The following is a 12,290-nucleotide window of genomic DNA, read 5'->3' as shown; positions in this document are numbered from 1 at the left end:
AACTTAGGATATGAAGACATCAAAAACAATATAACATAACATAACATAATGATTACGAGTCTCAAAATTCAGATGGATATCTGTAAAGTTATGACATATGAATAACGAACCAATCAATGCTATTTTCCTGTGTTAAACATGGAATACAATAAGAAACAGCAGGAAAACATTGGTTAATGGTTGCATTATTTCATATAAATGTCATATGAAAGTTGTTCTCTTCATTTTGGGTTTAACTATTCAATACTATGGACCACTAGGGGGCAATGTGGCTCCATAAACTGATTAATCATTTTCCAAAATAATCACTTCTTTGGTATCCTTCCACATATGATCATGAAAAGGGTATTAAAATGCAGCTTGTGATATGACTGAGAACATGAAAGAACTTGTACAAAGATATAGAACACATTTAATACAGTTTTAAGATTCAGCTGAAAGTGAATCTCAGTGCGGTTATTTCAAAGGTTTTGGATTTGGGCTAGTGTAGACTTTATTTTAGTCTAATTATATATTATATATAATATTATATTATATATAATATTTTAGAGCTCTACCTGGCTCCTGTGATTTCATTCCGTGCATGATCAGGGATGTATTCCAGACAGGAGGTTCAACTACACCTTTGATAAAAAATGACAGGAGCGCTTTCACAAAAAGGAACATTTCAGGCTTTAGTATTGCAAAAAAGTGAGATTTTGTATCATTTTCGTATTTGCAATTACTGAATTAGTGTGGGGGACATCTGATTAATATGAAAATATTATTTTCTTTAGAAATACATTTTATGATCATATTCAGAGAGCTTCCATCGTGTGCATAACGGGGTTGACGAATAACATTGCCCAGATCTTGAAATAATGACCAATAATAATAGAGAGCTAATGCCTGAGATGGGAAAATGTGTTTTTCTGATAGTTAAAAATATCCATAATGCTGTGGGATATACATACAAATTATACATCTTTGTAAAAAAAATCAAATGTCAAAGTATGCTGTATGCTGTATGCTGTTATCAGAAATATATACGTATAATCAGTAAAGACATTTTTATTCAAATACAATTCAGAACCTATGACATGATCAAATAATACATTCACGATAAATATATTATCAGAGATACATGTTTGGTCAATAAAGTTGAAAAACAAAAAAAACACAAGCAAACAGGCCTTCTCCCCCTGCTGACTCACTAAAATAATGGCCCTCCGATTCGTCTATTGAATGGACTGAAAACAGTAAAATCGGGGTTTTCACCATGAAACTACAGCAGCCCGATTATCCAACCAGAAATGTGTGGATTCCAGCAGGAAAGTTAAACTCCTCCCTCTGCCAGCATATACTAAGGCACACTGAACTATTCTGTACAGACACTGCTGAAGATCTTCTGCAACTGTCACACATTGTTCATTCCACTCTGAAGTGGATTCATCATTATCCTGACAGTGGTAGACTGGTTCAGTAAGATGGCTCACTTTGTGCCTCTATCCAAGCTCCCATCAGCCAAAGAGACTGCTGAAGTAGTTCTGCTATGGATAGGACATCCTATCCATAGCAGAACATCCATAATATTTTTGACCCACCATAGAAAAAGGGGTGGATGGATGTTTTGGCCTCAGGTTCTACCACCGCATTAGGCTACATTTCAAGCTGAATTAAACTATTTTACAAGTCTGAGGAGGAAACATGGCAACATTTCCTTGGCGGTATACCCATATCGTTTGCTTTAAGCAGGCATATCAACTCTCTGAACTGTAAGCTGCACATTTCAAAGATCAAGTCTTAAAATAGTAGGAGGAAGTTTCTTTCCAGACAATGAGCACAAGATGAAGCCAGAGTCCAAACTGATGTACCACTAACACAAGCTGAGAAACTGCAGCTTCCTTAACAGAAACTCTCATTGGTGTTGGCTGACGCAGAAGCAAAAGCTCTCTTATCTAAAAAGAAGATATTATTATTATTTGCCTCAACTCTTACTGATGCAGTTTGCTTTTAAACTGGAGCTCATTCATTTCAAGTCAATGACGTTCAACTTGTATGCTTGAACTTCCTTTAAACTTTAGCAAAAGATGCTCCTTTAACCTTTATGCTTGTGCAAGTATGACGGATGTGAAAGGTTAGGGGTTGTAGATCTTTTGTCTGATTCTTTTCCCTCTTAAAGACTACTCTAATTTCCACAAACACAAGAAAAAAGTTCAAGACCTCTCATCAGTCCACAAACACAGGCCTTTTTCATGGAAATATGTACTTTATTCCAAAATCAATCACTTTTCAGGAAAAAACAAATTAAACAAATGATGCATCTCGGTTTTACAAGCAACATCATGGCAAAAAAAAAAAAACTTTCACAGTAATGCTTTCTGTCTCCAGCACTAGCGCCAGCTGTGCTTTCATTACTACAGTAACTGAAACATGTAACTCCTCATTAGCTGACCAGGTGATGAAGACGATAGCTCTCCTTGACATTTACAATAACTGTTTAGTGAAGTGCTCTTAAGAAATAGATTATTCATATTTATAAAGTGATTCTATTAGATCGATTTAACGGTAGAAAAAATATATGTTATTGCATTCAGTAGTTCTTGATTGCACAAGACCTGACATTCAACGTCTTGAGTGACGAGGCACCGCAGGAGGCCATATAAGAAGTGTAAAGACTCCGGTGATTAAAATGATCCTTCCGAGGCCTTTACTGTGGGTAGCTAGGCCATTGTGGATTTTATTCTGCAGTATAGGATCATTGAGACAGCCATGGCACATATCTGAGAGGGAAATACATATTAGTAAAGAAGCAAATGTGTATCAGAAAACATCATCTTCATCCCTCATATAATTCTTTGTAGCGTGCTGTGAAGTTAGTGTCATACCTCCAGGGCTGCGATCCCAAGGGCCACTGCCACAATAACCACAGTGTTTTCATCAAGAAGTTGCTTGATCATTGGAAAGCAACCTGAGACCATCTAATTGAAACAAAAAAGTCAAGAGAATATTAACATTGAGTATTTGAAAACAAACATTTTTTGCGTCATCTGTATGGAAGATGTGCCTACCTTGCTTTCTGCCATAGTTTGATTACATGGGTTAGAAGTCAGACAGCACTGTGGTGGATATTTCATCTCGTGGTCTGTATAATACGGAGAACCCTGAAAGTCTGAGTGGTTGTAGAATCCACAACATTTTAACTGCAAAGAGAGTCTGTGTTACAGAAAGCTTTGGAGTTGTGGGGTCAGAGAGAATTCGTCATTAGTTCAGAAGAGTTTTGTACCGTGCTCATTGTGGTATTCCACAGTCCCGTGATGTCGGGATTTTTCCCGTAGTCCTTTTTGATGTTTTTAACAGCTGCCCTCCCAGCCTTCGAAAACAACTCGTCTGCCTAACATAGAAGCATATAAATGGTATTTCATTCATTGTCTGGTTGATTATCTGCGTATGATTAAGTGCTTCACCAAGGTCCTAAATTACTTACCAGAGGTCTGAATGCCAAAATCACGATTGCTCCCGCAACCTCTGCGATGAAGACCAGCAAGACTATGATGAAGAACTGAGGAAAAGATCACAATCGTGCATGTTACTGAAGGGTTGTCATAGCATCTCCAACAGCGAATATGATCTGAACTTATTTCACAGACTCATTTTTCATCATTCTATAGAACTTTTCCAAGCTGTGCATGTGACAACATGTACAACAACATGTGAAAAAAAGGTCTTTTTCAAAGATGCTTATTGTTTTTCTTTTTTTATAGAATAATATCAGTGTCATCATAGCTTAGCTTAGCACAAAGAGTATTTTTGCTAGGTGAAAAACGTAAATTGTAGTCAACAGTTATACTTGATGACCGTGGTGCTTGTATATTAGAGATGTTTAAGGAAAAAAATGAGAAGCAGCTCTTTCTTGGGTACCTAAATGAAGAGATTGTGTTGTTCTGTCATGCCATGAGAAGCTTTCTGCTGCCCTGTGTGCTCTCCTTCTGCATGCTCTGGAAACGTTTCCACATTCCAATGACGAGCATGTCAGGTTAATTGAGAATTCTAAATAAGCTGTGCTGTAGGTGTGAATTTGAGCGTGCATGGACGGGATAAAGTGGACACAGAGAATAGATGGATGGTCCTTTAATGATATAAATGATCTGAATTTGATCTGAGAGATCGCCTTTATCCTGTGATGACACATCCTGATGGGAGTAGTCCCACCCAGGATGACTTTGGCTTTGGGTGTGGACTTTCCTCTTTGTGTACCTTTTCTGTCCAGCAGGGGACGCTACTGTCCTTCCCCCATCCCTGGCTCACCATTACCCTCATCTGCTCTCTGCTCAACCAGCACACCTGCATCCACTGACTCAGTCACCCTCAGCTGTATTTACATCTCCAGTCTTAGCCAGTTTCTTTGCTGAAACTTCTGTGTTTCTAGAGATGTTGCCTTTGAGTTCTTGTTACCTGTTTATATATCTAATTTATTGTATTTTCTTCACTGACTGGTTGTTTTGTGTTTTATAAACATGATGAGCGACGACTGTAGATTACATACTCAAAACTCTGGCGTGTGCTTTATAGTTACTGTCCAGCGTAATACTTCCCTTTCGTCCTCTGATTTGATTGATTGATTGAGCAAGAGCCCAATTTCTCTACCACAACCAGAGCAAAAGGAGGATTTATGTTGGTCAGCAGGATTAGGAAAAAAGTATCAAGATGAATTTCATGACCCTTGGTGGAGATTTTAGAGATTTAGAGACTGCAAAGTGAGATAGCCAACATGCCTTAGGAAAAGATGGCCTCTCCAAATCTCCCTCTGGTATTTAGCATGCACACATGAAACTGGTATAAATCCTCTCATCTATCTCTCAGCAAGGAAGTGAATGATAAGTAGGTATAAAAATGGCTGACTATTTGTTAAACCCTTTGAACAGCAGCAGACAACAACTTACCAGCAGCAGCATACACTTGTTCTCTTTGACGGCTCCACAGCAGCCAAGAAAACCGATGACAACCAGCAGAGCACCGACTGCAATCAATAGGTAGCCCACATTGAGCACCTGACTGAGCTCTGCTGGTGCATCTTCGATTTTCCCGAGGAAGTTGAGAATGGAGCCACTGTCCACCTTCACCCAGATCCCAACACCCAGGATGGCAACCCCTGCCAACTGAAAGGGGAGAAATGAGGAGAAAATGATTAGTTCCTCGGGGTTAAAGGAGCACTCCACAGATTTAATATGCGACGGCCGGATGACTTGTCATAGGGAATGCTGTTAAGCTTAATTTGTGTTTCCACATTAGATCAATGCAAAACCTACAGTGTAACCTATGATAATAGGAGTTTTCATATATTTGTGATGATGTTTCTGCAATTGTCTGCTGTAACAGCAAAATGCTTCTTTTTTTTTTGCAGTGGGGTTTCCGTGCCTCAATGTTGAACTTTTACTGATGTGCTTTAATCGTGGCAACCAAAATCAGACATGAAAGGACGTAACTCCAAGTCTGTGAGTATATGGGGAGCTGATAAATGTGAATCGACAGTCAGTTTCACTGAAATTCAACACAAGAAAAGTGTGATGACTGGGGAGGTCAAGAGCATGACCGTTGAAAAGGTGTAAATGTAGCAGCTCTGCTGCTAGAACACAAGAAGTTACATTAGCATTGAGAGCTTGTCTGGTAAAATTACTGCCATTTACATTAAGATTTCCCGGAAGAATGATGTCATTGAAACAAGCATACCAGCCACCATCTAATGTTAAAATTTTAAATGACTTTACTCCCCAGTTGCTTCTGGTCTCAGCCAGCAAGCAAGAAAGTCATGCACCTGACCAGCATTTTCCCAAGAATAATTTAAAGTCCCAGATATTCTAAGAGATTAAAGTAACTCCTAAAAATGTTTCTCTTGTGAATGTCCACCACAGCTGTTGTTTCTCCTCCTGGAGGTTTGTTTCCAGTTAGGACAACTACCGAGGCAGCATAGCCGAGACTACTCCTTTGTGACATTACGCTGCCTAGTTTATTTTCTTCTTCCCAGTTAATGAAAGTGTCTTATTCACATTTTCTTTTTGAAAATATCCCTTTAGATCTGTTTTGTCAATCGATGGAAATGGAAACTGTAGGATCTATCATTTATCAGTTATTCAATTTTGAACGATAATATTAGGCTCGCTCAGATTCTGCCTCTTGAATTTTCTGTCTCTTTTTTTTTTTTTAACATTTAGGCTGTTTTTTTTAATTGACATTTTAGTAGTTTAACTCTGTGGAAGTTGAAATCTGCTGTAGTGGGCTGTAGTGGGTATTTAAATAGTAATAAGGATAATTTCCAATGCAAATTCTTCATGCTTTGGTTTTGAAAGGGGCCATTGATTTATGTCTGAGTCTCTGGGTTAAATATGTTCTTTCACTATATTTGCATGTTTGTGTACATCATTCACACTGCAACTTTTTTTCCTTTTTTTAAATCAAGCCTTTTTAAAACAGGTATTCTTATTGAGACATGGGGTCTCATTCTCAAGTGAGGCCTGTTTTGAACAGAAATTCAATTGAACAAAATAATCAGATAGGTGTAATTATCAGTACTGTACATTCACAATCTTTAATTAAATTGCCAGTTAAAAGGAGCATAATATACTGAAAATATGGACAAGTTTCTAGAGATGTTTTTCTTTTTTTTCCCCCATTGTCCTTAAAATTTGTTTGAAATCCTAACTGGAAAGCTTCAGATTCTGTTGTATCGTATACGTGACAAGCTGCAAACACAGGAAACAAAAGCAAACACCAACTGAAATATTCACAGGGGAACTCAAAAGTGACAAACAAGAGTGAGACATGCTTGTTGTTCCTCAGTTTTGAAGTTAGTGATACAGTTATTCTTCGGTGGTGTTTCTGTTCAATAAGAGATCCTTAAATTCATTCATTTGGGAAACCTATGGAGCCAAGATTAAGACATTCATTTTGTCATTTTTATCTACATGTCTAAAAAAAGTGAAAACAACTCTAATCTATCTGTCAACAAGAACAAATCAGATCAAGTCTCGATCAGTTCTAGTACAAAGCTTTTATCCTACCTTTTACAGGCCTGACTGAACCAGTGAATATGCTCAGTTTGATGCAGCAATCAGATTTTTCTAGTAGCTAACCAACTGCTGCTGACCCACAGCTGTAGCTATGCTTCTCAAACAGGGTAATGTTTGATTGCACCTCACCCGCCCCCCTAATTCCAGATTGGTTGGTGATTAACTTCCTTCAACCTGGCGTCCAAATATGTAGACATCACATTTCTGGTTATCAGACAATACTCATATTTGGACTGTTTTTTTTCAATAAAGAGCTTCATGTTTAAAGATAATATCTGGGTGTTTATTGCTTCCTCCTAACTCCAAATAGTTAGAAGATATCTAAAATATAAGGTCTTAGGTCTTAGGTCTTTTAGGTCTTTTACAAATGTGCTTGGTAAGTCAAACTGTGCTTTTCTATTAGAATTTACTTTTATTTTCAGACTTGCAGAACTGATCTGAACTGGAACGTTTGATTTGTACTCGTTCTTGTTTTCACAAATACATATGTCACTCCCTTGGCTCCACCATGGCCTTAACCGTATTATTCAACCATGGCTGTATTGTCCAACCGTGGCTGATATGACCGACCTTAACTGTATTATTATCCGCAATTGAACAAAATAGTCAGAAAGCTATAATTATCAGTACTGTACATTCACAATCTTTAATTAAATTGCCACCTAAAAGAAGCATAAAATGCTGAAAATATGGACAAGTTTCTAAAGATGTTTTTCTTTTTTTCCCCCATTGTCCTTAAAATTAGTTTGAAATCCCTCAGTGGGATCAAACTGGAAAGATTCGGATTCTGTTGTATCGTATTCCAAGTCAAAGGGGCGGAGCAGGAAAATGCCTTTTCGTGTGTACATACACACAGGAATAAACTGTACAGATGTCTTTGTTTACCCTGGAAAATTAAGTCTGAGCTGAATTAGTGCTAATTAAGAAGGGAATTGTGTTACTTACGAAGATGATGCCATTGAAAGCAAACATCATGACTTTGAGGAATGCAAAGCATCCCATTTTTGCAGCTGATAGTTCTTCCTGTAGTAGGGGGGGAAAAAAGAGATGGATTAAAGATGTTTTACATAGGTCACCATGGATTTCACATACTGTCAAGTGTTAATGAGTTAGAATGAGGGTCGCTGACAAACTGTAGCAGTCAGCTCAGTGAACTTCTCATTCAGTTCGTTTATTTTTGGCTGTTTTTTATTCACACAACCAACACCTGTACAACAACATATCTGAAATGAAAGCGTCATCATGCAGTGCCATTCCTTTATGAGGTTGGTGGAGAAAACAACTGCTGCTTTCTCAGTTTCTCTCCTTTTCCCCTCATGAGCTTTAATAACTTATCAAACCTTTGGAGGACATGAAGCCATCAGGAAGTTTATGGTAAAGGTCAGTCGTCAAGGGACACAGGTGAGCGATTGTAGCAAGGTTGAGGAAGTATTCTTCCCGATATTTCCTGAAAAGTTTCTTTTTTTCCCCCCTCACAAATCAACAAGCTATCAGTATGCAAATGATGGAGCCAAACCCAGGAGTAGTAGATCAAAAGCAATGACATTGAAATGTTTTCTTTGCCTGCAATTTTTCATCTGTAAAACAAACACTTTGTTATATTTAAAATCTTAGACTTGAAATTGGTGCAGACCCAATATGGGTCTAAATACTTTACATTTAAAAAAAAACAAAGACTTGTGCTGATTTGCATAGAAAATATAGTCAGCCTGCCCATCCATTTATGGCTCAGAGGTGACATACTTGTTATGCAAATGGTGAACAATGGTACATTACAACAATACAGCCCACCTGTGTATATATGGACAGGTTCACATGCACTTCATTCTTTTTAGAGAGTTCTACAAGTCTGAGCTCATATGGACATATTTTAGACCATCCGTTTTCACAGAGTCACTTCAAGATTGGCACTTTCAAATGTGGGTGTAAACCTCCAGGAAGAGGCACATTCCCTTTACTGTGGTGCGACAGAACAGATGGATTGTGCTCTGAATGACAGTGACAGAGCACATATCTATATATCTATCTGTGCATAGCAACATGCTTTATTTAGCCCCTTGTGGCCTCACTGCAGCCGCTGTGTTTTTTTGTTGTTTTTTTAAATTCATCAACATCCTACGCAAAAACACCAAATTATCCAAAAAGAGGAAGTGGTCAGTCAGTTCATTTCACCCACTCTCTCCTACAGTCAAGCTGCTGCTGCTCATCAGGTTAATCATATATTTGGGGCCAGGATGTGAAGTATAATGAGCTGTTGCCTTGACTCCCCAAAACTCCCACTACCATTTCACTACCCAGGGCTTTTACAGCTTCCTTCTGGTCAGCAGTTGCACTCTGACACAAAGGAGTTAGCTTGGTAATGTATTAACAAGCAAATCTCACATGTCCCAGCAATAACTGATAAATGACCCATCAGGTTTTTTTTGTCACAGCTTCCAATAGCAAATACATTTTTAACACTTAATTGTAAGTTTTAGTAGACAAAGTTGTTTATATTTGGTTGTCTTAGATCTATGAAACCAAACTGTGTTTAACAAAGAAACCTCCATCCAAAAAAATAGAAAAGGGAAAAAAAAAAAAAACACTGACAGACAAATCTCAAAGGACTCCATTGAAGGGAATAATTGCAGGCAGGTCTCACGAGACAAAGAATCATTGTTGGATGGATCCTTCTCTATGTTGGTACAGCACTAGTAAAAAGACAAGACCCAAAACTAACAATGTAAAGCCCGTGTATAAGTTTCAATCACAATCAGCCAAAGTTAAGTCATTCTTCTTCTTACCTGTCACAGGAGAAGCCCGGGGAAGCGCTCTGAGGCTGGTTTAAAGTCTCGACCTTCACTTCTCTAACGGAGGCTGTTGTTGTGAGAGAACACTACGAGGTCACAGTAACAAAGGGGTGTATTATTCTTCTGCCTTCAGCAAATTACTCACAATAAAAGCAGTCTTTTACTTCCAATGGCTGTCACTCTTAAACATGTAAGACTCTCTGAGGGACTTTTTCATCAGTGTGTTCTTATTTTAAGGCTGCCTGCTTGTTATAAGCAGTGGGAAGGGAGGAGGAGTGTGTGGGTGTGACCAAAGCAACTGAGTAATAACATATCACCATGGAGCCTGGCTTCTGGTTCCCGAGGGAGGGAGGGAAAGAAAGAGGGAGATCACCTGAATGTAGGAACATCAGCACTCTTACAGTACAACAAACCACTCCCAAGACTTTTAAGCTTCAGCAATTAAGTACTAAAACTGTACATGAACAATAGGACAGCGCTTCTTCCAATTGCAGAAGATGCTGTGTGTTCCAGTGTGAATTCAGATTTAGCTGGATCCACTGAAATAGCTCAATAAGACATGCAAATGGTCAAAACAAGTGAAAAACAAAGACATTTCTCCACTAGTTTGCCAGAGAAGGCTCAGGACTTAGACCTTAGACCTTAGGACCTAGATGCTGAGTGATGCTGGAGGTTAAGAAAATACAACCAAATAACGCGACAAGCTGCAAACACAGGAAACAAAAGCAAACACCAACTGAAATATTCACAGGGGAACTCAAAAGTGACAAACAAGAGTGAGACATGCTTGTTGTGCTTCGGTGGTGTTTCTGTTCAATAAGAGATCCTTAAATTCATTCGGGAAACCTATGGAGCTAAGATTGAGACATTCATTTAGTCATTTTTATCGACATGTCTAAAAAAAGTGAAAACAACTCTAATTTATCTGTCAACAAGAACAAATCAGATCAAGTCTCGATCAGTTCTAGTACAAAGCTTTTATCCTACCTTTTACAGGCCTGACTGAACCAGTGAATATGCTCAGTTTGATGCAGCAATCAGATTTTTCTAGTAGCTAACCAACTGCTGCTGACCCACAGCTGTAGCTATGCTTCTCAAACAGGGTAATGTTTGATTGCACCTCACCCGCCCCCCTAATTCCAGATTGGTTGGTGATTAACTTCCTTCAACGTGGCGTCCAAATATGTAGACAACACATTTCTGGTTATCAGACAATACTCATATTTGGACTGTTTTTTTTCAATAAAGAGCTTCATGTTTAAAGATAATATCTGGGTGTTTATCGCTTCCTCCTAACTCCAAATAGCTAGAAGATATCTAAAATATAAGGTCTTAGGTCTTTTAGGTCTCTTACAAATGTGCTTGGTAAGTCAAACTGTGCTTTTCCATTAGAATTTACTTTTATTTTCAGACTTGCAGAACTGATCTGAACTGGAACGTTTGATTTGTACTCGTTCTTGTTTTCACAAATACATATGTCACTCCCTTGGCTCCACCATGGCTTTAACTGTATTATCCAACCATGGCCGTACCATGTCTGATATACCCAGCCTTAACTGTATTATCCAACCATGGCTGTATTGTCCAACCGCGGCTGATATGACCGAGCATGCGTGTATTATCCAACCAGTGTACTGTCTGACCGTGGCTGATATACCCGACCTTAACTGTAATACCCAACCATGGCTGATATACCCGGCCTTAACTGTATTACCCAACCATGGCTGTAACATTGCTGATATACCCGGCCTTAACTGTAATACCCAACCATGGCTGATATACCCAGCCTTAACTGTATTACCCAACCATGGCTGATATACCGGCCTTAACTGTAATACCCAACCATGGCTGATATACCCAGCCTTAACCGTATTATCCAACCATGGCTGATATACCCAGCCTTAACTGTATTACCCAACCATGGCTGATATACCCAGCCTTAACTGTATTACCCAACCATGGCTGATATACCCGGCCTTAACTGTATTATCCAACCATGGCTTATATACCCGGCCTTAACCGTATTATCCAACCATGGCTGATATACTTGATCTTAACTGTATTATCATGGCTGATACACCCGACCTTAACTGTATTACCCAACCATGGCTGTGCAGTGGCTGACATAAAAATAATTTTCCTTGTAACTCTGATGAGTAACTCTCGAATTTGACACACTTGGCTTGATTTGTTCAATAGTTGATCAGATAACTATGGTAATTATTTGAACATTTAGGGAGGATGTCGACATCGTTCTGGATAGTATGAGTCATAAATCATCAAGACTATCAAGGTATCAAGTTATTTTGGGCTCTGATGTGAAATTTTAATTTCATGTTAGTAAAGAGACTGAGGCAGCTTTTGTTGTCACTTCAAAACCAAAAAGAAAGCAAAGGGTGGAAAAAAGATTCTATCGTAGTCTGAATTGGACAAAGTGGTTCATTCATCTCGCACG

General features: G+C 38.6%; 1 protein-coding gene across 2 annotated transcripts; it reads right to left on the bottom strand.

Annotated features, from left to right (window-relative positions):
- Positions 1-1,895: 1,895 nt before the first annotated feature.
- tspan34b (tetraspanin 34b) lies at positions 1,896-10,282 on the bottom strand. Of its 2 annotated transcripts, XM_072369530.1 has the most exons (9): positions 9,981-10,282; positions 9,830-9,902; positions 7,992-8,069; positions 4,923-5,138; positions 3,467-3,541; positions 3,266-3,373; positions 3,051-3,182; positions 2,868-2,960; positions 1,896-2,762 (listed from the first exon to the last, which is right to left on the bottom strand). In XM_072369530.1, exons 3-9 carry the CDS (start codon positions 8,046-8,048, stop codon positions 2,703-2,705), a joined length of 741 nt encoding a protein of 246 aa, XP_072225631.1. In that variant the 5' UTR covers positions 8,049-8,069; positions 9,830-9,902; positions 9,981-10,282; the 3' UTR covers positions 1,896-2,702. The 2 variants fall into 2 exon arrangements, with proteins under 2 accessions (XP_072225631.1, XP_072225630.1); XM_072369529.1 differs by having other exon boundaries at positions 9,830-10,282.
- Between the last annotated feature and the right edge of the window lie 2,008 nt (positions 10,283-12,290).

Source organism: Leuresthes tenuis, unplaced genomic scaffold (genome assembly GCF_036924035.1).
Source record: "Leuresthes tenuis unplaced genomic scaffold, fLeuTen1.0.hap1 SCAF_17, whole genome shotgun sequence".
NCBI classification, from domain to species: domain Eukaryota; kingdom Metazoa; phylum Chordata; class Actinopteri; order Atheriniformes; family Atherinopsidae; genus Leuresthes; species Leuresthes tenuis.
Note: the sequence above shows the minus strand (reverse complement) of the source record. Positions and strands in the feature narration are given on the sequence as shown.